This window comes from Cervus elaphus, chromosome 15 (assembly GCF_910594005.1).
Source record: "Cervus elaphus chromosome 15, mCerEla1.1, whole genome shotgun sequence".
In the NCBI taxonomy this organism is placed as follows: Eukaryota; Metazoa; Chordata; class Mammalia; order Artiodactyla; family Cervidae; genus Cervus; species Cervus elaphus.
In genome coordinates this window covers 18,078,812-18,098,265 of record NC_057829.1, presented here as the reverse complement: position 1 = coordinate 18,098,265, position 19,454 = coordinate 18,078,812, and the positions used below count along the sequence as shown (strand labels likewise).

Here is a 19,454-nt window from a genome sequence, read left to right as displayed (position 1 = left end):
GTGAGTAGCATGCTAGTGTAATGGTTAAGAGCACGGATATTGAGTTACACTGTCGAGGTTCAAGTCCTGGTTTACCACTTGCAGGAAGATTCTTCTAACTGTACCATCAGGGAAGCCCTTACCACTTGCTAGCTGTGTAACATTGCTGTGCTTAAGTGTTCTTATCTGTGAACTGGCAGAGAACCATGATACCGGTGCACATTATGCATGTATCCATTCAACATATATATGTTGAATATATATATATGCTCACGGCCTCACCTCATCTATACTTTTCTGATATATATATGTGTGTGTGTGTATATATATATAATTTTTTAATGTTTTGGTCATGCTGAATGGCATGCAGGATCTTAGGTCCCTGACCAGGGATCAAACCAGCACCCCCCCGTTTAGTGAAAGTGTGGAGTCTTAACCACTGGAACACCAGGGAAGTCCCCACTTAATCAATATTGATTACACACCTACTATATGCCAAGTATTGTGCTAGTTCCAGGCACATTGTTGTGAAAAGACAGACGAGTTTCTTGCTCTTAAAGAGCTTGTATATAGTACGAGTGGAGAGTGGGGAGACAGACTAAAACATGTAAAGAGACAAATACAGGAGTTCATTTCTGAAAGTGCTGAAATGAATACATTGGGTGATGGGTTAGAGCAGATCTGTGGAAAGTGGATGGTCAGAGAAGACTTCTCTGGGGAGGAGACATTTGAGATGAGGCTGGAATGATGAAAAGAAGCCAGACCCATGATATCTGTGGAAACACATTCCAGGCAGAAGGACAAACAAACAAGTATTTCTGGAATGAACGTATGTTGAATGAATTTGAGTAGCAAATGATACCTCATTTTCACTAGCAGTCTGTAAAGGTATGAAACAATTTTGTGCATGATTTTTGAGGAATCACTGTGGACCCCATATGTGGTTATGGTTGTATTGGGTAGAGCAAGGGGTACAAGAAGATTCTGGTAACATAAGTACTTAAGCAGTACTTGCCATGTTCCATTTAAGTGCTTTTGGTCATTAACTCATCTAATCTTCACAACAATCCTGTGAGGTAGGGTCTATACCTAGGATGTATGGTCCATGGCTAGCTCACATTTTGTCAATACCCTTCCCACATACCATGCTGTAAGCTCCTGAAGAATGGGGAATTTTCTTGTCTTGTTCACAACTTTGTGCACAAGGACCACATCAGTACTTGTACTGTAGGTATTGAGTAGATATTGGTGAAATGAATGAGCAGATAAGTGCATACTGTGTATCAGGCACTATGCTGAGACCTAAGCAGCCTTGGACAGCCTGACCTACAGTCCAAGGATCTTAAATCAATCCAGTTTCCCCAAAAGGACAGACTAAAGGAGTTTACAGAGAATATTCATTTATCATGAGGATTTTAGAACTCAAATGAATATAGACTTATTCAGAACCTCATTCTACCAACCCTACCCCAAACCAGGAATTTTTTGGTCTGTGATTTTTCATTGATCCAGCTCTTTCCCATAGAGAGTGTGTTTTAATTTAATTAATTTAATTTAATTAGTAAAAATATTTGTTTCATCCTAGAAAGTAGTCAGAAAAGACCCTGATGTTGGGAAAGATTGAAGGCAGGAGTAGAAGGGGATGACAGAGGATGAGACAGTTGGATGGCATCATTGACTCAATGGACATGAGTTGGAGCAAGCTCTGGAAGATGGTGAAGGACAGGGAAGCCTGGCATGCTGCAGTCCACGGGATCGCAAAGAGTCAGACAGGATTGGGCAACTGAACAACAACAGAGAGCAATATGTTGATCTTGCTAATGTAATGGAATATAACTTTCTTGCTTTTATCTACAAAATTCTACATGAAATATTAGCCAATATAGACACAAATCCTTTCTTCTAGGCTGACAAGAGTTTCTTGAGCCCATGAGTCCAAATAGTTTTTAATAACCCATCGAGTCCACTCAGCTACAAAAGGAGTCCAGAGTTATTTTAAAATATCCTTTCAAGTTTCAAAAATAGAAAAGAAACCCACTAATCCTACCCATTCCATACATCATAACTTTAAATTAATTTACAATAGCAACATTAAAATTCTTTTTATTAACCCCCCCCCCCCCAAAAGGGTTGGCACCCAGCTTCCAATGCCTGTGCCTGAGGAGGCCTGTTCTCCAGCCCTCTTGTGTCTTACTGACCTGGAAGCCAAAGCTTGGCTGTCCAATGACTGGACAGTCTAATCATTCCATGGACACTAGAGCATATTACACACAACTTGACCAGCAGCTGTCTTGGGGTTTGGTTTACTATCTGGCACAATGAACTTATCATTCTCTCTGTCCCTACTTCAGAAACTACATGCAATAAAGAGCAGGTACCAAGAGTGGTCTCGGTTAGACCACCCTCTAACAATAAACAGAACCTCTAGAAAATTTCCAAGACAAAGCAATCCTTCAAGTGAGAACTCTGAAGGTAAAGGTCTTCTGCAGAAATAGCAATACGTAAGAAGCACAACTCCTTTTCCACTTGGCTTCAATTAAACAGAAACATCTGCCTTGTTATCATTTGGGAGGCGGGGGGCACTGTAGGCAGGCAGGCGGGGGAAGCCTGAGTGTGTACAGGAACCAGGAACAAAGCCATTTGATCGTCAAAATCCACTGAGACCATGAAACCTACTTTGGCAAGAAAAAAATGTTTACTCACTTACAAATTCCCATGATCCTTAACAAAACAACTGCCTTTCCTTTCGTTTCCAGCAAAACATGTGATGTTTAGAGGGGAAGAGGCAGAGTCCAGCTCATCCTTTAAGCTTCAAAATAATTTTATACATCCTGAGTTTTCTTTCATAGAAAGTCAAGGTTTTATCCCCTCTTCTGTTTCCCTCCCTCCCTCTGCTTTTTCTTCTTTTGTCTATAATGTCATTATTTCACCCAACATGAAAACAGAAAAATTCACGGCAGAGTCAGAAAAGTGTCTTTAAAACATACTGTAAAAAGTAGAAAACTTCTTTTCCATTAAGGTTCCAGTATGAGCCCCCGAGCCTTAGGAAAACGGTTCCTTTATTATTCAAAGAGCAAGGTGGGTTTAGATGACTACGTACAAGTTGTCTAAGGCCTAAGACTCTAATAGAAACAGTAGTGAATCTTCATTTATCAAGAGAATGTCTTTTCAAAAAATGAATGAATACAAACTTTTTCTGAGCCCAGCAAGTGGGTTGTTACTGCAGGATTTTATAGATGGGACAAGTGAGGGGCCTTACATCACCTGCCCAGAGGCACAGCAAGCCAGACGGTTGGGCCTTGATTAACCTGGGCTACATACCTATAATCCTAAACTCTTTTTACTACACCGTGTTGCCCTCCAGGCCCTCAGCAGAGTATACGTCTTAATATTGATGTAGCCAACCTCTCCCTGAAGTCAGAGCTCACAGTGCTCTATACATGGACCAAACACCAAGATGACAGTCCATTTCATCTCTGTTCTTTTCAGGTGACTTACCGCATCCTTCCTTTAACCCCACCCCACTCCTTGGTCAAGACACCCACACACACAGGCACACACCATCTGCCAAAGAATTTAGAAGCATGACTACTTCTGTCTCTCTGCAATTAAAAACTCAAACCAAAAATAAACCATACTTTTATTATTTTTTAACCCACCATGTCTTAATCCATTTAGCTTCACCCACCTTTAAAAACTGATTTCATCTCATTTACGTTGGGTCTGCCTCACACCTCTGATAGGAGCCGATACCTTAAAGTTATCCATTTATCTGCTGCGGGTGCCTCTGTTTGGGTTTGGCTGTCAACAGCTCACACATGTGAAGTCAATCTACGTGATATTAATGTAAACACTGTGCAGTACAAACTGGTGGACATTTTACTGTTCTAACAGGAAAAACAGACAATATGTTTGCATGTGTGTTTCCTCTACAGTGGAGACAATAACACTATAAATGCGAGTATGTGCTTTACCAAAGGATCATCAAATTATAAAAAGAGGTAAAAGCAAGGGAGGGGGCTGTCAGAGAATGCATTATGCTAGCAGATTCTAACAGGACAGTGGGGCCAGAAATTTTATGTAGAGATTTTTATGGGAAAAAAATGCCATTCGTAATGTCACTTTCCCCTCATCGTTATTATAAGCTCATTTCCTCATTGCATGTGCAATACAACCAGTTTTCTTAATGTTTTCATGTGGAGTCCATTGCTTTAGCTTTAAAAATAGCCAGTTCTCTTTTGCTAAGAAAACAGCATATTGCCTTTAAGAGCATTGTAACTGACAAGATGGAAGAATGCAGGCAGGATGTCTAGGCTGAAGCTTTTCTATCACCTGCCATTAATGTGATTCAATTTATGCTTATGTCATAGGTTTAGACATTGTGCTACACTGTGAGCAAAGAAGGGACTTGAATAAAATACAGTGAAGAAAGCAGATGGTATGCTATCAAAACCCTTCAAGCCTAAAATAACCTTTCCCAAGTAAGGAGAACAGTTAATTAAAACCAGGATATATTTACTCTATTCTGAATATCTCAATGTAAATAAAAATCAAAATGACACTACTGTAACGTGGGACTAAATGATGAAAATTTCATCTATTCTATTTTTCTTTAATAGTTTCTAATCAAACTTTTCATTAAACAGCTTCATAAAATTCCACAGAGAATTTATTTACAGGGACTCATTGTAGATTTAAAAGCCTTACTTTTATTGTTCAATTAAATCTGCTATTCAGCAGACGACATTAAGACAATAGAGACGGTGGAAGGGGAGGAGAGGTGTCCAGCCAGTTGGGCAAGGCTGTCACATGAGCAAAGTCCATTTTCAGAGGTGAACCTGGGGAATGTGAAAAAGCTGGAAGGCACACAGAAGAAATGAGGGGGCAACCCTGTTCAAGAAAGAAAGCCCAGTTCCCTTGCAAAGTCATGGACTGGGTTTGTCCTAGCCCAGGTCCTCTGACTCACATCCACATCCTACTGGCAGAGAGGGCACTGGGCCACCTGGAGGGCACAGACTCAGGAGAGTGAGGACTGTGGGCAAACAAATCTAAGAGAGCCCAACAGCCGACCTAGGGTGAAGACGGCCATTCCTAATGGTGTCGGAATGCGAATTTTAAATGATCTGGGCATTGCCAAAACTTTTCTAATGCCCTCTCTCCCTATTTGTATTTTATTTTAAAAAGGTTTTTATTGGAGTCTAGTTGATTCACACTTTTCTGTTAGTGTCAGCTGCACAGCACAGTTAATTAGTTATACGTATACATACATCTACTCTTGTTTTGGAGGCTTTTCCTACATAAGTCATTACAGAGTATTGAGGAGAGTGTCCTGGGCTACACAGCAGGTTCTTTAGTTATCAGTGTATATGCCCATCCCAATCTCCCAAGTTATCCCTCCCCCACTATTCTCTATTTTTAGAAACCAGATCCAGCCCTGCCTTTTCCAGAGGTTTTTCCCGACCCTTCACCACGACGACTATCTTCTCCAGCCAGGCCACCTCCTCCATGCCCCCAGCTCACTGTGAAATGCCTCCTGCACTTGCTTTCTGCAACACTCATCCAATACTTCGTCCCTGACTTTCCTGTAACATTAGTTAACCTTTCAGTTGTGTTAATCCTGTCTTCCACAGTTAGGTTTTAAATCCTCAAAATGAGCGAGGACTGCCTTTTATTTATCTTTTGAAACCCCTCTCTCACCCCCACTTTGTAATCCCATTTAATAGAAGAGAGCAAAAATTATATTAGTTAATAAAATAAACATTATTTAATCATAGGAAAGCAGACACTGTCCTTTTGAGAAGGGCCTTGGAGGTATTTTATGGCAATTTATGAATTTCATGTGTCAAAGGTGTAGCTGCTAAATGCTATAAACTCTTTGCCATCAGCTCTACCATTCATCCACCTGGTGATATGGCTAATAAAATTTGATTTTTACAGCCTAGGCATACTGTTACCTAAATTACATTTGACCAATTACTGAAGTCACCAAACGTGTGGTACAGAATATATACTGTGTAGAAAATTCATCTGTGGGCCCCCTGGCACTCACGGTAATCTGACAGAAGTGTTTCAGTCATCTGGCAGTGTTTAATATTAGGAACATTTGTTTAATGCCAGTCACTAATTAAATTTATGTTCTTCCACCAACTGTTAGTTGGTTGGAGAAACCCAACCCCACATTTTAACAAACCCTTTAACCCATGCTGATTTCAAATAGCACCGGTTGGAGGTTTAAAAGGAATTTCTCTGGAAATTAACATGTATGACCAGAAGTGGAAAGTAAAGGAGGGATGTTGGTGAAGGTTTTTGAATCAGGTCAGAATAAGTTTTTTGGGTTTTTTTTGTTGTTGTTGCTCTCTTACTAAAACTAAAATGAAATCCTATAAGAAGTACCAAATATTTGAAGTACAAACTTAACTACAAAAATACTAATATACTAATTTTTAGACTAGTCATCTAGAAGCTCTTTAACAAAGGTACCTTTATTCCAAAAGAAAGCTTCCACTTTAAGAGACTGGGGAAGAAAAAGCAGCATTACCAGACGAAAGTTCAGGAAAATATTTAAAAGTCAGATGCTTGTGTTTGTGAGAACATTTAAAACTAATTTAGTAACTCTTAACAACCATTGTGATCACTGTTAAATTGGAACTTCTATTACCAATTCTAGATGCAACAGCTTTGAAACTCAATGACTAATAACTCTTAATTTAGCCAAAAAGGTTAAAACATTTTTTCATTATATTACATTGTGAAACTCTAACTCTGAATACACTTAAATTAGGGAAAGCATTTTTTTAGTTCTATTTTGCATCAAGAATTTAGAGACGTCTTGAGTAGCAAGCAAGACGGAGGGTTTGCAAGTAGGGGCTAGAAAAGGAAAAACTCAAAAAAGTATTGAAAAGGGAAGATTTATAAATGCTGATCTGGAAAGAGTATTTTTTTTTTTTAAATGTATTGGATACATTCAACTACTTGAATAAAAAAGGTTATTTCAGTATTATGAATGACAAAGAAATCTTCCTGGAAAAAGGAAAAAATAAGTTGCTTAAACACTATTACTCTCTTACAGACTGATAAGCCAGAGCTGTAGAAGGCATCTGAGAAAGACAGTCTGCACCCTGCTTGTTTAACTTATATGCAGAGTACATCATGGAAACGCGGGGCCGGAGGAAGCACAGGCTGGAATCAAGACTGCCTGGAGAAATATCAATAACCTCAGATATGCAGATGATACCACACTTATGGCAGAAAGTGAAGAGGAACTAAAAAGCCTCTTGATGAAAGTGAAAGAGGAGAGTGAAAAAGTTGGCTTAAAGCTCAACATTCAGAAAACTAAGATCATGGCATCTGGTCCCATCACTTCATGGCAAATAGATGTGGAAACAGTGGAAACAGAGTCAGACTTTATTTTTTTGGGCTCCAAAATCACTGCAGATGGTGACTGCAGCCATGAAATTAAAAGATGCTTGCTCCTTGGAAGGAAAGTTATGACCAACCTAGATAGCATATTAAAAAGCAGAGACATTACTTTGCCAACAAAGGTCTGTCTAGTCAAGGCTATGTTTTTTCCAGTGGTCATGTGTGGATGTGAGAGTTGGACTGTGAAGAAAGCTGAGCGCCGAACAATTGATGCTTTTGAGCTGTGGTGTTGGAGAAGACTCTTGAGAGTCCCTTGGACTGCAAGGAGATCCAACCAGTCCATCCTAAAGGAGATCAGTCCTGGGTGTTCATTCGAAGGACGGATGCTGAAGCTGAAACTCCAGTACTTTGGCCACCTCATGAGAAGAGTTGACTCATTGGGAAAGACCTGATGCTGGGGCAGATTGGGGGCAGGAGGAGAAGGGGACGACAGAGAATGAGATGGCTGGATGGCATCACTGACTCGATGGACATGGGTTTGAGTAAACTCCGGGAGTTGGTGACGGAAAAGGAGGCCTGGCGTGCTGCGATTCATGGGGTCACAAAGAATTGGACACGATTGAGCGACTGAACTGAACTAAACCCCAGAAGAGTCATGTCTAATAAACGTAGGTCCCCTTCTGCTCTTTCTTCCCCTCCTTCTTGGATCCAGATAGGCCATCTGGTCACCCTCACCCTCCTCTGCCCACCACACCTACTTACAACATCCCACCTGCCCCTGCTCCAGGGCTGCTGGTGCCATGTATAATCAGACTAGAGAGATCACTGTGGACTCCCCAAGCCACGTGGAGGTCTGTGATGACTAAGAAGAATAATCTGAATCTGCGTAATTCGCAAAATGAGGCATCCATGGAAAAACATTACCCAACGGAATCAAGGAATGCTCCTGCTCAAAGGGACCTTGTGCTCTCTAGGCCACAGGTCTCTACCACTTCTGCACCCAGGTGCCAATGAAGGAGTCAGCGTGGCTCCATTATCACCCTGCCTGCTCTATGGTGGTGATTCCCAGGGAAGGGACAGGGTGAGGGGGCCGTTCTTGCCTCCGTAAGTATAGGAACTTCCAGGTGCCATGTGTACTATGACGACGCACCCCCAGAATATTCTGATATCCTTGCCCAGCCTATCGAGAACTTCTGATATAATCCAATATCTTCAAGGGAGATATGAGAAAGTAAAGATTTGAGAGATGTGATTTTATCTTGTCTCAAATCTTCCACGGCATCATGCAAGGTCTCCACAACTGAGGATGTCCTATCTTCTCCTCCTTTCCTTCTGTCTACAGAGAACTCATGACCAGTCAGCTAAACAGAGATGCAGATACAGATACATGTACACATATCCATCTTTGATGGGTACAGTGTATAAAGATATTATTGTTATTGTTAGTCATTCTTTATCGTGTCTGACTCTTTGAGACCCCATGGACTGTAGCCTACCAGGCTCCTCTGTCCATGGGATTCTCCAGGCAAGAATACTGGAGTGGGTTGCCATTTCTTTCTCCAATACTACTTATACATGTAAGAAAATAGATGAAGAGTCAAGCAAAACTTAAAATTTGGTAATTTCTTACTCTCCAGATATTTTGAACACATCCAAGAAATTTAAACAGCATATGATCTTAAAGAAGGGAACTAAATACAGTATTATGGAATAATGAAATGAATTAAAACCAAGGCAATTGTTTTCTTGATGTTTTCAGCCTCTTAACTAAGACCTAAATAGTTTAATTCTATCAGCTAAATTGGAGACGGCAATGGCAACCCACTCCAGCACTCCTGCCTGGAAAATCCCATGGATGAGGAGCCTGATAGGCTGCAGTCCATGGGGTCGCACAGAGTCGGACACGACTGAAGTGACTTAGCAGCAGCAGCAGCAGCTAAATTTAACCCGAGTTAACTTTGTATTTTTTTTAATTTAGTTTACAATTTTTTATTCATACCAAGTCTTTGAAACTGATGTGATTTTTACACATACAGCTCATAGCAATTCAAAATTCAGGGGTATGGGGATCTATTACATATCTATCTATCTACCTTATAGTAATGAAGTGGTTAAAATGGTGTATTCTTTTTAAACTACTGTATTTTTATAGTTCTTTATGGTGGCACTAGCGGTAAAGAACCCACCTGCCAATGCAGGAGACATAAGAGATGTGGGTTTGATCCCTGGGTCACAAAGATCTCCTGGAGGAGGTCCTGGCAACCCATTCCAGTATTCTTGCCTGGAGAATCCCATGGACAGAGGAACCTGGAGGATTATGGTCCATAGGGTCACAAACAGCTGGACACGAGTGAAACGACTCAGCACGCATGCATACCATGGAAAAGGGAGTGATCAGTTAAATTTAAAACAATCAGTATCTGAAGAGCCAAAGCCTTTTAAGAAACGACTAGCATAAAAGCCTCCTATCCTATAAAGTCCAATTTCAAGGTCGACCAAGCAATTCCAGACTCTGTCTTGAACAACAAATTCTAAATAATAATCCTGTGCCCTGGGAAACAGAGGCTGCCAAGGAGGCGGTGACGTCTTATTGCAGCAATCACTGGGGGAAGAGGGGGGGTGGGGGTGCCACACCAGGCTTGTGAAAGTCAGCCCCGTTCCCCACCACTGCTCCTAACAAGCACTGAAAACAACCAGCCACACACGCACAAGTTTCATGTAGGAAAAAAAAAATCATGAAAAGACTCACCAAACTCATCGCATATGCTCTCGTTTTCTATGAGAGTCGGGTGGTCGAAGGTGTCCCGACAGTACAGGATCTGAGGGTTCTTGCTGACCACCGCGATGCCCCCCAGGGCTAACGCAAACTGGTCCGTGAGAATGGAAGACGGCTTATCCTGGATGCGCTTCAGCATGGAGCGGTAGCGGCAGTACTGAGGGTAGCTGAGAACGATCACATTCGTTTCTTCCTCATCCTCCCCTAGACAAATGAGAAAACATTTCCATTACTTTCTTCCCTCCAACAAAGAACTGTGGCAGCCATGGCATCATTTCAATGCTCACCTCTGGTTCTGTACTAAAAATATAGTCTTCAGCAAGATTCTTGTATTGATTCATCTTTAGCACAGTCTGGCTAATACTAGCATCCTCTCAGCCCCATCACTCATCCAGCTCCATGAAAAAGCCTCAGGTACCAATAAAGAAAGAAAGAGTTGGATCCATAACCCCACAGACAGACTGAACAATGTTTAGGTCACTGGCAAGCAGCAGAACTAGAAAACTGTCTTGAAAGAATCTGATGTGCATAAATATATTATTATATTTTATTTATAATTAATATCATTATTTTATCAATAGGAAAATTCAGAATTTTGTTGAGCCTCTTTGTATCTATTTCCACAGTTCTGTGTTGCTTTTATTTTGGATTATATAATCTTCAGTGCTTGAAGCCCGTCTAAAGGCCATCTGGCCCAAGAGAGACATCCATGGGTCTCAAGAACATCATCACCTGCTCTGCTGATTGTTAGTGCTGTTCAATGAATATATCTTGCTCCCATTATGGTCCTGTGGAAAGACCACCATTGAAGACAAGTGGCCATGTGACTGGTTATGGCCAGTGAAATATGGCAGAAGTGGGTGGCACCTTTAAAAGCCAGAGTGCAACTAAACATACTGTCTCCCTCCCTTTGTTCTGGACATCTGTAATGGTTCAAATAGTGGCTACTCAGCCAGTTTTGGTCTTGAGTGAGGATAACATGGAATAAAGCGCCTGGTTGGTCCTAAATGGATGTACAACACAAACACTTGTTGTTTCAAGTGAGTCTGATTTAGAGGTTGTTTTTTGTAGTGTGATCTATCTCAGTGTGATTGATACATCCACCTTCTCCGCCCTCCCCCCGACCCATACCCCCTATCTTCTAATGTTCCTCAGATCCATCTGGTAACTTGGCACAATTCAGAGAACCACACTGAGAGGACTCCCCAAGCATCCTTGTGAGAGCTCCATCAGAACCAACTTAACTCAGGGGAACATTTCAGCAACTTTAATGAAGTTCCCTCTTATAACGATCTTGATGCTTATTTACATGTCACCATATTTACAAAAACTAGATTCTGCATGGATTAATCCTTCTTTATCTTAAGCTGGAGAAATGGCAACCACCCCCTCCCTTTTGGTATCCTGCCACCTGTACAATGTCAAGCTGAATTTGGGCGCCATGACCCAGTTTGCCATCACTCTCTATAACCACACCATCAGGGCGTTTGCAAGCAATTCCCAGATATGTCACTTGCTTATCCAAAGGGAAAACACTCAATATTTCGAGCCTTTACCATGCTGCAGGGAATTGCACAAAACAGTTGTTAAGGATACCAACATTATCGTGGCCATCTGGCAACCAGTGGGAGACGAATGAGGAAGGACAGAACATAATGATGGAACATAACCAGTACCAATGGAAGGTGTGCATGGGACCTTTTCAGATAGGAGGCCAATACCCAGATGTATTTCTAATCATGTTCACTTAGTTCCTCAGGCTGGAGGCTTCTTCCAGAATGGAGATGTTTAGCTGATTTCAAGATGACATCTTTTAACAGTTTCTGTTGCTTAGACTCCTGCCTGGTTTGTGGGTAGCCACTTCATCAGCTGGCGCACTTAATTAAATGGAAATATGTTTACACTGAAGGCAAGTCCCCAAAGAAAAATAGTTTAAAGATGCTGATACATGTCCCAAGGCATGCCAACTTGAGATTTCTACAGTAGACCAAGGCACTAGTTCAAATTTGTGCTTTCTACAGAGTTAAAGTGAAAAAAAGTTTTAGTGAGAATATTTATGAAAACATCATCAGAATTGCAGAGTGTCTGAGTACTGTTTGAAGAAGCAGCTTCTAATGTGTCAATTGCATTATTGCACTCTATTTGTCCAAGATGACCAAGATTTGTCCAAGATCATCCAAGATGATGATATATAATCAGGGGGTATAACCACGAACCCCCAGGACTTATTTCAGCATGCTCAGCCCCTAATACCATCTCTGGTACACAGCAAATACGATAAAAATGCCTGTTGATTTCACTTCTGCGATGGAAGGGGTGGTGTGTGTGTGTGTGTGGGGGAGCTGTACTAGTGTTTTCACACATTCTTGAAATGGAGAAAGTCATACTTCTAAGGTTGAACAATGGTAAAAAAAAAATGAATGTTTCAGAGTTGGTTTTATAGTAGATGATGTCCCCTGGACTCTTGGGACCACTTCACTTCCTTCCTATTCCTTCATTCTCCATGAGGATACCATCTCTAGGTTCTTCTTAATTACCTATTCTGGATAAAATCAATCCCTGGCTATGTTCTGTGCTTAGAAATGACTTTTTTTTTTTTTTTTTTTTTGACTCCACCTCATATTTCCTCTGATCCCAAGTCATGGAAACACATGCTATGAACGATGTCCATTCATTCTGGATCTCTAAGTATGGATCTCTGTATCTGGATCTCAGTATCTCTAAGAATGTTCTGGGACTGCCCTTATCAGAATCACACAGGAGAATGCAGGAAGGCAGAGAACCTTAAGAACCTCTGATTCAGAATCTCTAAGGCAGTGTCCCAGGAATTTATTTTATCTTTGACAAGTTCCCAGATAGTTCATGCACATTAAAATGTGAAAACACCACTTGAGTTTAGCTTTTTTCCATAGACTTACAATGATATACTCAGTTGGGTTTTGATCTTTCTTTCCATATATATATATATACACATACACACACACATATATTTTCCTATTTTCCAGTATATGTTTCTATTCAAAACTCCACTGTACCTGAAATAATACGGGACCAAATTCTCTTCTCCTTGCCACTTTACTAACATTTTTACACTTTACTAACATTGTTACAGGTATCACAGAAGACAGCGAATGTAAAAAAGCACTCAAACAAAAATACGAGGAACTGCTTTCCTGCTTAGAAAGCAGAGCAAAAATATTACTGTGATGGCTGGTGCTAATAATAAAACATTAAAATGTACAAAGGGCTTTCACACAACATATCTTTTGTTGTTTCTCACAACAACCCTATTAGTGCCAAGACACTTTGTTAATAGATCCTTAGAGATGGGAAAGTCCAGAATCAGACTCTCCAGTGACTACTCTAGGATCTCAAGGAACTAGAAAGTGATAGAGGTGAGATTATAACTCAACTTTTTAACTCCAAGCTTGATGAGCTTTTCATTATGACAAAATGTCACTAATAATAATAACATTATCCTTAGGGTAATATCTTGATTTCTTTTCCAATAAGGGTGTGGCTGAAGTAAATTATCTTTCCTTTGTTGTTAAAGGGATTTAACTAATTTACAACATTTAGGAGTGAGGATAGTGGTCTTTGATCAAATGAAATAAGAGATGTCTGTTTCATCCACAACTGTGGAATTCAGCCTGTTCTATGTTAGAATTCTACTCTGGTTAAGTCAGTGTTCTTATTTTGGAATACCTCAATTCCCATTGCAACAATTTAACAATATTGACACACCTTCATGTTTATCAACTTTCTACTTTCTATCTACGTGATAGGAAATCAAGCCAACTCTTAGGTTGTGCAAACCTAGAATCCCTACCCCTGGCTGACAGGTTAGGCGCACAGCTGGGACCCGGTCTAATGTGGCAGTGTTTACCGATTAAAAAAAAAAAATCATTATAATTTTGTTGTATATGAACAGAACCATCTATTTGGAGCAGAATTTCAGCATTGTTTGGGCAGAGGCAAATTTCCAACCTTACAATTAGATGTTCCCAGAGGAACTGCCTTTAATATTTACAAAAAGCAGAGGAAGCCCATGAGACCCTGAGGACTCCTGTGCAGAGGTGAACAAGCATTCTAGGTGAGAGTCAAGATAAGATCCAGTGTAGAGGTGAGATCTGGAAGAACCAACAATTCATCTAGGTCAAAGTTTCATTGAGTGAAGACACCCTCAGTCTCTTCTTTGTGGTTTAGGCAGAAGTTTCTTGAACCGAAGAAACATGATTTTTTTTTTTTTTTTTTTTAAGGCAAAGTGTGGTCACTTTACTATGGAATATAAAACTATGGGTTTGGAAGTGCTTTCCAAGTCCAAAATTCTATGATCCTATAACTTCCTCCTAAACCTTCGCATTTAAATTAACTTCTTCCTGACACAGCTACAAAAAAGTAAATTGTTCAACAGCTGTCATATTTTATTTTTGCCCTAGTACGCTAAGAAACAAATAAAGCCAAACAATCCTTTCAAAAGTTCTTTTTTAAATTCCTCAGTTACTTCCTACCTCCTATGCATTTCATACACACATAAACAAACATTCCTATACAAAGTTACGCATGAAACTGACAATAAGAGCTGACAATAAGGCCAATAAGGCTGTGTAGGACATTTTCCCCTTTCCAGTTCATAATAGGTCTAGCAGATAAATCTAAGAATGAATAAAGAGTGGATAAATTGCACATTTGTTTAGCAAAAGATAAACAAAGTGTTCCTGGAACAAAGATTATCTTTCAGCCACACCCACATGGGGAAAGAAATCAAAGTATTACCCTAAGGAATCTTTCTCTAACACACACTATTTGGCTGCAGTTGGTTGGGTTATATATACATTATTTGATTTCTGTCAACAGAAAATGACCAGCAATAAATTAATAGTACCAAAGGCTGAAATTTCAGACCATAATTATGATATTCTATTAAAATGTCATCCCATTCCTCAAGTACCCCCTCCACCAAAAAAAAAAAAAAAAAAAGTGAAGTGAGTATGCTTATGAGTATGCCTATTTTAAAATGAAATATTCAAAGGGAATGAGTCCCCAAATTACTCAACCTCATTTCAACTTCAATGAAAAGAACTTTGCCTATTAAAAGTTAATACCTAAAAGTACACTGCTTGTAATGCTCAACCAAAATTACTCTAATCCTGCGCTTATATCATAATTACACGTTTTGTTAACCTCTCTCAATGTCAATTTTTCACTTATTTATATATTTTCAAAGTCCAAAACAGAATTCCACTGAGAAACTATAATTACAATGTGAGACTCCACCCAAGCTTTTCAAACAGTGACTGTATACCATTGCTTTAATCCTCAGCATTGGGCTGGGGGTGGGGAGAGGATGGGGGGAGAGGGTAAGAGCCCGCATTCATTCTGAATAGCAAGTTGCTCAAGTCGTCTTTGTAAAAAGAGAGATGCATGAAATAGCAAACACAATGAATTAATGGAGCATTGACTTTCAAATATCCATAATGCTATTTTTTAAAATAGATAATGGTGGCCAAATGCACAGAAGGCTGAAAACATAAATTCCGGAGGAGAAATTTGCTTTTATCTCTTACACAACAATTTAGAAATGTAACTTTCTTTTTCATTCTAGGGGGAGGAGAGAAGGCTTGTTCGGAAACATCACACTAGTATGCTTACTGAAAACCACTATAATCTACTTCTAACATCACAGTAAGCTTAAAAAGCAAAAAAAAAAAAAAGCTTAAAAAACCCTCGCACCAGGATTTTATAGAGCCTGGTGGAAAAAGTATGCATGTTCCTTCCTGCACCTAATTACCTCAAGTGAAAAATCTGCCAAGTATTTTGCCCTTTAGTTCTCTTAATCGTATTAGGGCAAATGCATTTGGATGCCAACAGAAACAAACATTTAAAGATTTTCACTTAAAAGATTCCAAATATGTATGAAGGTTATGTTTGAGACACAATGTCCCCAGTCCTTCAAGGATAATATACAGTGTTCTTTTTTTTTGTTCCCCAAGCAAATATGAATTTGCTCATGTTATAAAACTTGATGTCTAGTTTTCAGACAATTTAAGTAAAATAAATGTCAATATGAGAGGCTCTTACAAAGATTTATGTTTCTTTCTGTTACTTTATTACATTAGGCATTCCTTTCTCAAAGCTTTATACTTTTCACTGTGCTCCTAGCAACAACCAACAGCAAAGCATCAACTTTATATACCTGGCACTGTTCCAATTCTTACTGCTATTGACAATTATATTGAAGTTTCCACTTAATTGCTGCTCTGTTGTGACACAATATTTGTCATAATTAGGCATTTCCTATTTTCCATCCATTCATTTTTGATTGTTACTGAAAATGAAATTTTTTTTATTCCAGAAAACCTAAGCATGAAAATTCTACAGATAAGAGTAGCTACAGCTGTTACTATCATTACCCACATTGTAACATGCAGCAAAAAAAAAAAAAAAAAGGCATATAATTTCTCGGAAGGTAATTTTCCTTTCAGTCTAAGTGCTCTTATTCATCTTACAGTTACTCAATGATTTCCTGTTCTAATTACAGGACATTATACAGAAAGACATTTGTAAAAGGAAAATGCAGCAGTGCCTACGACTAAATAGCCTGAATTGGTTCAAAGTGTTTAAAATTCAAAGCTGCACGTCAACTTTATCAATTTCTGATTACAACCTGTATAAATGTGTAATGTGTCCCTACATCTCTCATAAAGCAGTCAACTTAGTACCCAAACTTACTGCACATCAAAGGGGAAAATACAGTTACAGTTAAACTGATGTTGAAGTGAGTTGGGGTGGGGAAAGATCGGTCTTTTTTTTCCTCATCAAAGCTGTTAAATTGGAGGCATGCCAAGACAAGGAGTGGAAAATATTAATAATAAAAATAAATTAAATGCCTGATTAAAAGGGAGAGAGAACAAGATTCCATCCGGAATAGAAATGAAAATGCCACAAACTATTTCATAAAAACAGACTGTGACGTAAATTGCACATCAGTATTGCACTGTTGTGGTTATTTTGAGAAATGGTTTGTACTGTAAGTCAGCTGGTGCTGCCCCACCCTCAATGGTTTTGTAATTCTCTACACAGTAAGCAAGTGAGGCAGCCCTCAGATCGCTAAGACAGAAAACAGACCCAGCCAAACAGAACTGACAATAAAAAGATAATGTCCTTTTAACATAACAGAACAAGAAGATTGGTTTTATTAACGAAAAAAAAAAAAAACTATTTTAAATGGTCCCCAGCTTGCCATTTGTTTTGATAAATGGAAAGACAGATCTTCCCAGGATAGGCAACAAAAACATCACTTTAGAACTTAATAAAATGTGGGAAAATATGCCAGTTCAGGGTTGCAAGCAGAACAAAGAATATTTCAAATGCAAAAACCCAGGGTTTTAACCAGCTGTTTCCAAAAGCAAACCACTTCAAATGGATGGCCACACAAATATAAAAATATGTGTTAATATGTTAATATCAGCTTTTGCCCTACTATTACTTCATCACCCAAAAAAGAAAACAACAGAAAGCTAAACTAAAACCAAGCAGGCCATCATTTCGAGGAACAAATGGACCCACTGGGAGGCAAAGCCAGCCTCCACCACCAAGATCCACCACGCAGTCACTGAATTCTAAGCCACATTTAAAAGCCACTTTAGATTTCTTCTTGAGAATTATGCATACGATACCCACATGGTTCATCTCAGACAAATTTAAAGGTCACACAAGACAGGGATTATGCAGCAGGTGTATATACCGGTGAGACCACATGCCTAGACAGACCTGTAGGTAAAAGTGGTGACCACATCTGGGGTGTAATTCTAAGGGACCTGACCTGCCTTGACCTGCCTCCCAGTCACAGGGTTAACCGTTTAGTTACAAGTCAACTATTCATTCTTAGGGAGTTTCAGTGTCTGAAGAAGAGAATATAAAGAGCCCAGGAGACCACATAAGAGCCAGACCTTGGACAAAATTTCTCCTACTCTAAAATTGTGCCAAAAGTTTTCTCAGAGATTAATTTATGCATTTATTTATTTACTAGTGACCCAAGTAAGGCTATTATATTGGATTTGAACTTAGTTTAAATCAACCCTTTCTTGGTTTACAGGAAGCTACTTTTAAGATTCAGTTAGCCCCTCTGGTTACCATGACAAAGTTGCTATAAGAGAGGGAAATCAGACCACCATTAGCACAATTATTCTTAAAAAAATAGCTACACAACCTTTTATTTTTCAGTTTTTAGTTTATGTCTGCTGTCATTGTGAGAACCATAATACCATTACTGCAGCTGCCTTGTAAGCCTTGGACATATGAGAGACCCTCCTGAACCCCCAAACTTACGAATAAACCTAACTAAAGTGAGATGCTGGACAGATCAATCGCTAAATGATTTAACTTCCACACATTAGTCTCTTAGTATGAAAGATGTGAATTTGTGCCTTAACAAAATGACTAATCACTATTTGTCATGACTTTCATGGACATGATTATTTCACAAGTAGTCAACACTGATCAGGCCAAATCTCATCATTTCCCACATGGTTTATATCTGAGGGGAAAAGCCTGTGTATGGAGCACTAATCCTAAAGGAAATCAGTCCTGAATATTCATTGGAAGGACTGACGCTGAAGCGGAAACTCCAATACTTTGGCGACCTGATGTGAAGAACTGACTCATTGGAAAAGACCCTGATGCTGGGAAAGATTGAAGGCAGGAGGAGAAGGGGACAACAGAGGATGAGATGGTTGAATGGCGACACCGACTCGATGAAAATGAGTTTGAGTAAGCTCTGGAAGCTGGTGATGGACAGGGAAGCCTGGCGTGCTGCAGTCCATGGGGTCACAAAGAGTCAGACACGACTGAGCAACTGAACCAAACTGAACTCATGGAGCACTAAACACCAAAAAGTGTAAATTGATTAATGTTGATTTCCTAATGCCTAGCATTTTGAAGCCATTCTATATATATACATACATACACATGTGTATATGTGTGTTTATATATACTGTATAACAGAACATATATTATATCTGGAAAAATAACATCACAGTATGGCTACTTTCATTAAAACTCCGTGGTCATTAAACATAATAAAATCAAATAACATTTAAGATCTTGCAAAGATGCTTTTGTTACAGTCAGTGAAAATAAGAAAGGTACAAAATAATATGCTCAACCTCTTGTCTTTTGTTTAATAGCATTATTGAGATAGAATTCACATACCAAATAATTCATTCATTTAAAATGTACAAGCTTTCAGTATATTTAATTGTGCCTCTACCACTATAATTAAATTTATAACATTTTCATTTTCCCAAAAGAACCCTTGTATCCCCTCATTCCACATCTC

The 19,454-nt window shown here is 39.3% G+C and overlaps 1 protein-coding gene across 2 annotated transcripts in view; it reads right to left on the bottom strand.

Moving 5' to 3' along the window:
• The window catches only part of ARID5B (AT-rich interaction domain 5B), a 188,401-nt gene that overhangs the window by 88,438 nt on the left and 80,509 nt on the right, over positions 1–19,454 (bottom strand). For both annotated transcript variants that reach the window (XM_043926466.1, XM_043926467.1), the window contains one exon: positions 10,088–10,318. In XM_043926466.1, coding sequence (XP_043782401.1) covers positions 10,088–10,318 — 231 coding nt within the window. The remainder of the gene's footprint in view (positions 1–10,087; positions 10,319–19,454) is intronic.